General features: G+C 39.4%; 1 protein-coding gene across 1 annotated transcript; it reads right to left on the reverse strand.

The window, feature by feature from the left end:
• Nucleotides 1-6774: 6774 nt before the first annotated feature.
• LOC135671083 (histone H2A-like) lies at nt 6775-7557 on the reverse strand. The gene is made up of 2 exons (XM_065178999.1): nt 7273-7557; nt 6775-7188 (listed from the first exon to the last, which is right to left on the reverse strand). The coding sequence occupies exons 1-2, from the start codon at nt 7489-7491 to the stop codon at nt 6949-6951; spliced, it is 459 nt and encodes a 152-aa protein (XP_065035071.1). The 5' UTR covers nt 7492-7557; the 3' UTR covers nt 6775-6948.
• Between the last annotated feature and the right edge of the window lie 692 nt (nt 7558-8249).

Raw genomic sequence — 8249 nt, forward strand, 5'->3', positions numbered from 1 at the left:
AATGGCCTCGAGAGAAGAGGAATCGGGAGTAGACGTAGGTCGAGATGACCGAACTACTATAAATCTGGTTTGTATTTTTCTTTATGTTTTTTTCTTGCTATTACCAATTGATTTAATTGTTCACTACCCCTGCTCATATTCTAAGTTAAATACATTTTCAATATATATTTTTCAATCGAAATTTTTCAAATCGAAACTTTTTTTCAAAAGTACTAATTCAACTCCCCCCTCCTCCTCTTAGTGCCTTTATGATCATAACAATAATCCCATTGCACTTGGAGATCACATAACAACACACTCCAAAACTGGTATTTTCAAACCCCATCAAATTCTTAACCTTCATACTATCACAAACTCCCTGCTTGAGCATATTAAACCCATAACCATCACTCAAGCCCAAAAATCTTCACATTGGTGCAAAGCCATATGTGAAGATTATGATGCCCTACTCCATAATTATTGAATTTCAGATTTTGATAATGAAATCAATTGATGAGTTTACGGACTAATAAGCATTTGAGATAAGTGACACATGAGAAACTTTGATCATAGAAAGATAAATCATTGAAGCAAGAGAATCAGACATTGGGCTAATAAGCATCATGTCAGAGTTCGGGTATCGGATTGAAAGAATCAGGCATTGCGCCAAGAAGATCGAATGTTGTGAGAGATCAACATGTCAATGGATCGGGCAATACGTTGAAGGAAAGGACGATGCGCCGAAGGTTTAGATGAAGTGTTGGATGAACAAATGACATGTCAGACAATATAAGTTTCATGATTGTAATTGTTAAGTCTTGATCGAAGTCGTTTAGAGTCTAATTGAGTTGGTTTTGAGGCGTAACCATGCTAACTTGATTAAGAGCCCATTGAGCCTGAACCAGGGCTGAATTGAGCATGTTGAAAGGATAATTCAGTAACCTAAAGTTAGGTTGGGCGATGGTACCACTATAGCTCCGATTCCCAAGCTTTTAGGCGATGGTACCACCCAAGCAAGCGATGGTACTGCTAAAGCCTAGGTTCCCAGGTTGTTAGGTGGTAGTACTGCCTAGGCAAGCTGTGGTACCACTAGAGCCCTTACTCTATACGACGATAGTACCTCCCCACATAGGCGATAGTCTCGCTAGTACCCCCAAAACCTAGGGATTTGAATTTTTTGTTCCACTTTTGAAGGCATTTGGGGTTTATTAAATACCCCACTCATGCTTGCTTGGAAAAACCATGAAAGTTAATGATTTTAAGTGTGTAAACTATCTTAAAAAGTATTGAGTCTCTTCCTCCTTGAGTTTAGAAGTCATTCTAAGGGAGGTGTAAGGTCTTCTTGTAAAAGAGATGTATGAAGGTTCTCTCCTAAACTAATTTAGTTACAAGGTTCTTGTAACAAGGATAATTAATTATCACCCATTAAAAAGAAGATCAATAGTGAAAGCTAATGGCCTAGAAGGAAGAGGAATCGGGAGTGGACATAGGTCGAGACGATCAAACCACTATAAATCTGGTTTGCATTTCTCTTTACGCTTTTCCTTGCTATTACTAACTGATTTAGTTGCTTGCTATCCTTACTCACATTCTAAGTTAAACGCATTTTCGATACATATTTTTCGATCGAACTTTCAAACCAAAACTTTCAAAATAATTCCACATGGACCCTTATACCATTTTATCATGCATAAAATATCATCGGGTGTAAGTGGATTTTTTAAATTAAGTAAAACTTAGATGGATCCGTTGCTAGATATAAAGTATGTGTAATGGCCAAAGGGTTTCATCAACAATCTCCTAGTTTCAAACATCCTTAATATCTAAGACATGTTTGTAAACTATAAAAATCTATTTATGGACTTCATCAAGCTCCAAGAGCCTGGTATACCGTGTTGAATCTCGTATTTTGATGATGAAACCACTTGATATATGTTTATATTTTAATCTGTGTTTTGAATGATGCGGGATGCTTCAATCAGGATGAGACAATTAAAGCAGGAAAAATCATGTTGTGCCGGAGGAACATGTTAGAAGATTGGACGTCGGGCCGGTGGATCGGTTGACGTATCGACAGAAGGCTTCGGGCCGTGGACTCGAGCATCGGGCCAAGAAGAGCGGGTATTGTGCCAAGGATATCGGAGTTGTGGAGTCAATTGGCCGATTGGGCAATAGGCCGCAGGAGAGGACGATGCGCTGAATAATCGGACGAAGCGTCGAGGGACCAATGACATGCCGGACAACTTGGTTAATTGCTTAGGATTAATTGTCTCGATCAAAGTTTTGTTTTACATGTGTAGGATTAACTATGATGGAAGTAAGACATGCAGTAGGAGTTACGCCGGAGTCAAGACTATAATCACATTGGGAGTTCGAGAGTTCGACAGAAGTCCAGACGGTCGTCGAATGTTATGCGGGAACAAATCCGAGAAGTCCAGGAGCTTGCCAAAGAAGCTCATCGAAACTCGCCAAGTGGATCGTCGCAAGTCCAGGAGTTTGCCGGAAGTCCGCCGGAGCATCGCCGAAGGTTCGTCGAATGTTCACCGGAAGTTCGCCGGAAGCTCGCTGGAAGAAGCGATTGATGCACCAGAGCAAGTTGCAGTAAATGTCTTAAGAAATATCGTAATTAGCATGTAGATTAAGTTAGGAATGGGAGGTGATCTCATTAACTTAATCTGGGGGCAATTGGGCCCTTGATAGACCCAAATTGGGCCAAATGGATCAACCTATTCGGACCAGAATTCCTGCTAGGCGGTGGCACCGCCCAGGAGATGGTCTCTTAGGAAAGCTGGGTGGTGCAACCGCCCCAGTCCGGCGGTGGCACCGCTTGGGCTTAGTCTCCGAGCGAGACTTGGCGGTGCAACCGCCCCAGTCAAGCGGTGGCACCGCCTGGGCTCAGTCTCTGAGCAAGACTGGGCGATGCAACTGCCCCAGTCAGGCGGTGGCACCATTAGAGCTCGGTCTTCGAGCTCTGTCAGGCGGTTGTACCGCCCCAATCAGGAGGTAGTACCACAAGAGCCCCGGAAATCCGAGAAAAAATATTTTTGAGCTCCAAATTCAAACCAGTTTGGGGCCTATATATACCCCACCCTTTCCTGCATGAAAGGGCACCGAAAATTAAATCTTACTCTGTGATTTTTAGAGCTCAAAAGTGTTGTAAAGGCTCGAAGTTCTCCTCCCTCTTTTCTTCCAAGTTTTGATCTTTCAAAAAAGGAGAGAAATTTCTATAAGGGTTGTCTCCTAAGCTCGTCAAAAGGAGTGAAACTATAAAAGGGTGATTGGCCTTTGCCTATTGAAGGAAGGCCTCTAGTGGACGTCGGTGACCTCATCGGAGGAGGAAGCCAAAAGTGGATGTAGGTCAAGATTGACCGAACCACTCTAAATCTCAGTTTGCATTTACTTTCTGTTCTCTATCTTAACTGCAAACTACCTCCATAGCTTTACTTTAACTGCACTTCGCCTAATCCAAGTTAAAGCAACTTCCGAATCGGCTTTCATACCGAAATCGCTTTTATCGTGCGAACGTCGTATTTCAGTTTGTAATTACATTTTGTTCTCTATCTTAACTGCAAACTGCCTTTATATCATCTTTACTTTAACCGCATCTCGCTTGATCACAAGTTAAAGTAATTTCCGAATCAACTTTCTTACTGAAATCATTTTTATCGTACGAATGTAGTTTTAAATCGTCGAAAGTTTTCCGTTGCACTAATTCGCGCCCCCCCCCGCGCTCCTCTCCCCCTCTTAGTGCTCTTGATCCTAACATACCGAACTTGGCTCATTTTTTGCATCAATTAGCTTCATCAATTCTAAGTCTAACACCTCCTTATTTCTACAATAACAAAATAAAAGTACAATATATCTACTAGTGCACGTGGATGACATTATTGTTATAGGTAATAATCCTATGGAGATCTAAGAATTTCTCAAGTAATTGGCAGATCGATTCTCCATTAAAGATCTAAGACCCTTAAACTTCTTTCTAAAACTTGAAGCAACATACAGATCTTCAGGACTCTTTCTATCTCAAAGGAAGTACATTCAAGATCTACTATTAAAGACGAACATACAGAATACCAAAGAGATTGTCACTCCAATCTTTACTACTAAATTACTCAAATTATATATGGCAGCCCTGTTATGGATCCTACATAATATGGACAAGTATTTGGTTCCTCAAAGTACTTATCTCTCACACATCTAGACTTCTTATTTGTAATCAATAAATTATCACAATTCATCCATCGGCCATCCACTACGTATTGGTTTGCAGTAAAACGAGTCCTACGATATCTCAAAGGAACTCTCAATCATGGACTTCTTCGTAAACACTCATCATTTCATCTTCATGCCTTTATCGATACTAATTAGGTAAGGAACATTGATGAGAGAACATATACATCAGGGTATATTATTTTCATTGGAGCAAATCCAATCCCTTGGAGTTCCAAGAAATAGAAAACAGTTGTAAGGTCTACAACTGAAACTGAATACCAAGCCATTGTCACTACTGCTGCAAAACTCAACTGAGTCACCAATCTGAATTTGATATCAACTCCACATTTATTCCTACAATATATTACGATAATGTCGGAGCCATCACCTGTGCGTCAATCCAGTATTCCACTCCTGCATGAAATATATTGTCATCAACTTCCCCATCATCCGAGATCAAATTATCATACATCAACTACGTGTTTCTCACGTACATACTGCTAATCTAAGTAGCATAACTCTTTCATAAAACTCCTCGCTCATAAAATATTTTCATTATATCAATTCAAAATTAAACAAAAACTCAATCTTACATAACTATGATAGAATATCATAATCATAACCATGGAAATCTCATCTAAATGATCATAGAGGAAATCTTTAACTCTAAATCTATATAAATACCACTCACTTCCACAATATTTCAACAATCTTCTTTATCATATCTAGTGTGAGAAAAGAACTGTCTTGTTTGCACCGATACGAGGGAACAAGCAGGCGATAGAATTGGTGTGGCCGGCAAATGGAACCGTGAATTGTAGTATGATGTTGATCTTTGGATTCTATTGTTACAAGAGGTTGATTACCGGAGTCATGCATGAAGAATCGACTCTTTTCGTTGTACTTGATATTTAAACAGTTGAGTAAAATATAAAATAAGAAAATAGTTAATACAGAATTTATATGATTTGATATTTATTGCTATTAATTTAAATACATACTCAAATCTCTTACCATAAATAGATATACAGGAGTATTTATAGAACAACTAAATCTCAATTCTTAATAATTTTTCATATTGAAAGTATTTGGATGAATTCTAAAAAAAATTCTTAATTTTAAGAAATTTTCATTCAACATCTCAACTTCTAAAAATTTTCATAAAGCATATTTTCTTGCGTGAAAAGATCATTTTACACCTGCTTTCGTTGGACTTACCCTTACCTTTACCATGCATCCTCATCCTTGTTGGACCCACCCCTACCTTCGTGTATCACGTTGGCCCCCATCAAACCCGCTCCTACATGCCTCGCCCTCGTCGTTCTCGCTGATGGCATAGGCAACCATCACCACCATCATACCTTACCTCCCCTTTACCTTATCAAACCCGCCCTTATTTTCGAAAACTCATTAGCCCTCGTCAAACTTGCCCCTACCTCTGTGGACTCTATTGGACCTCGCTCACGACCCTCACACAAGAACTAGGGCACATGGGATGCCTCTTTGTCCTCCATTACTTTAGCATAGGTGAGAGTGAAAGTGTTGGGCATAGACGATAACCAATAATATCATCATTTTAAAAAAATATTTTATTAAAAAATTTTGAATTTTTTACAAGAATTTGCTCAAAATGTTTTCATTTTATATTTCTTATTCCTTAAAGATATTGAAGAAAAATAAATTGGCAGGAAAAATCTCTTTTTTGGGTTTTTTTCGAGAAATGTTTCTCATTTTCAGAATTTTTTGCCTAATAATTAAAATATGCTTGATTTCACAGCCAATCACCTTTTTTTTTATAACAATCAATAAGATGAACTAGTCCAATTATAATATTTTTACACTATCCCACAGTATTTTAAGTAATACTAAGAAAATACTATAACATAATTTACAAATATTATGTTATTGTATTTTTTATCATGTTATAATGTTCTTTACACTATGGTACAATGTTTTCAGTAATACAAAGAAAATATTATACTGTAGTACAAAAATAGAAGTATTATAGTATTTTCCTATATTGTTAGAAGTACTGCAGCACAGTGTAGACATGTTGCAACTTGACCGGTTCATCTTATGGACCGATCCTTACGAAAAATAGAGGAAAGTAATTAAGTGGCAGAAGATATTTCAGGTATTAGGTAAACAAGGGACGCTATTAATACTAAATATAGGGAGCTTCTCGAAGAAAAAAAACAAAAAGAGGATTTTTTTTCTGAAGAATTCACCTAATTAAAAAAGAGTTTTAATTAAATATGTTATTAGTTTAAAAATAAAAAATAAAGTTATATATTATCTATAATATTTTTATTAGAGTTATAAATAATATTTTTCATTAGAGATATTTTCAAAACTGAAAAGAAAAAGACACTAATTGGAAGAAGAAAAAAAGTAAAAAGGGATACCTCCCCAAAAAGGTTAACAATAGAATATTTTTTATTTCAAGAATTCAATGTTTATTTTATGTTACAAGTCTTTCCGAACTTCGTATCCTCAAAATAATTAGCTTCAAAAATCAAAATCACCTAAGAATTCAGTGTCTGAAGAACATGAATCATAGGAGATAGAACGAACCAAATATAAAGCAAATGAGATGTTGATATCATTGTAAGGATCATATTAGTCTCAATTCCACCAACATTCCATTGAAAGCCAATCAAACGTATTGGCGATTGCCACTCAACAAAGGGATTGCAAGTTAGATACAAAAGTAGGAGCGAAAGAGGAAAGCAAATGCGTCGAGGGCATCAGATCCTAAGCTTTCTTGGGCGATTTGGTGGCCTTCGACGGCGACTTGGGCTCCTTGGCGGCATTGTTGCTCTTCTTCGGCAGTAACACCGGGTTGATGTTGGGGAGCACGCCTCCGTGCGCGATGGTCACCCCCGCAAGCAGCTTCCCCAGCTCCTCGTCGTTCCTTATGGCCAGAAGCACGTGCCTGGGAATGATCCGGTTCTTCTTGTTGTCGCGCGCCGCGTTCCCAGCCAACTCCAGCACCTGCAGATCCACAACGGTAAGCAAGGTCGAGCAGAGCCCTCGGAGGGATCATCGGAATGGAATGCGGGAAGGGTAATGGATTGCCTCGGCAGCTAGGTACTCCAGGACGGCGGCAAGGTAGACGGGAGCACCGGTACCGACGCGCTGAGCATAGCGGCCCTTCTTGAGGTATCGCCCGATCCGGCCAACGGGGAACTGGAGGCCGGCCTTGACGGAGCGGGAGACGGGCTTTTTCCTGGGGCCACCACCCTTCCGGCCGGCGGCTCCCCTTTTCACCTTGCCACCACCACCGCCAGCGTCCATTCGACTGCTCGGAAAAAAGAAAAAGTCGGTGAAAGCAAAGCGGAATGATTCGTCTGCGACCGCCACACCGCCGGGGTGGGGGTTTTGTAGAGGTGGGAGCGAGGCGTTTCGAGTGCCTCGGATCGAGGGGTTTGGACCGTTGAATTCGGTTTGGATCGACGGCTTGGAGTAGCGATCCGTGGGAAAGAGGCTTCCACCAATTGGAGACGCGGGTGATTGTTCTTTGACGGGGCGTGCTAACTGGACCCACCCACGTTGCTTCCACCGGAAGGTAAACTTTAGGTGTGTTTTGAGCTCTCTTATTCAATGCTTAAAAGATTTGTCGATATTATCATTAGATGAGATTAACCGACTAATATTAAAGATGTAGTGAAGATAGCAAGATGAATTGATTAATATTATATTGGAAAAAAAAATCAAAATTGGATGCGGGTAAATAGTATCAAGCTAAAATAATAAAATTGAATATCAAAGTCAATTGAAATAATAACATCAAGATATAATATAGTAAATTTTTAATCACAATACAAGAGAATAGTGTCTTGCTTGTGCTCGAATTTCTTTGTTAACCTTTTAATCCAAATTACATCCTCGCAAACTCGTGTGGCTATCATGTACTCTGGCTTTGTAGTAGATAGAGCTACGACATTATGCAACTTTAAAACCCAGCTCCCTCCTGCAAGTGTCAACACATAGTCTGTCGTGAATTTTCTTTTGTCAATGCCACTTGCAAAATCAAAATCAACATAACCTCTAAT

The sequence above is a fragment of the Musa acuminata genome, unplaced genomic scaffold, assembly GCF_036884655.1.
Source record: "Musa acuminata AAA Group cultivar baxijiao unplaced genomic scaffold, Cavendish_Baxijiao_AAA HiC_scaffold_1137, whole genome shotgun sequence".
Lineage (NCBI taxonomy): Eukaryota > Viridiplantae > Streptophyta > Magnoliopsida > Zingiberales > Musaceae > Musa > Musa acuminata.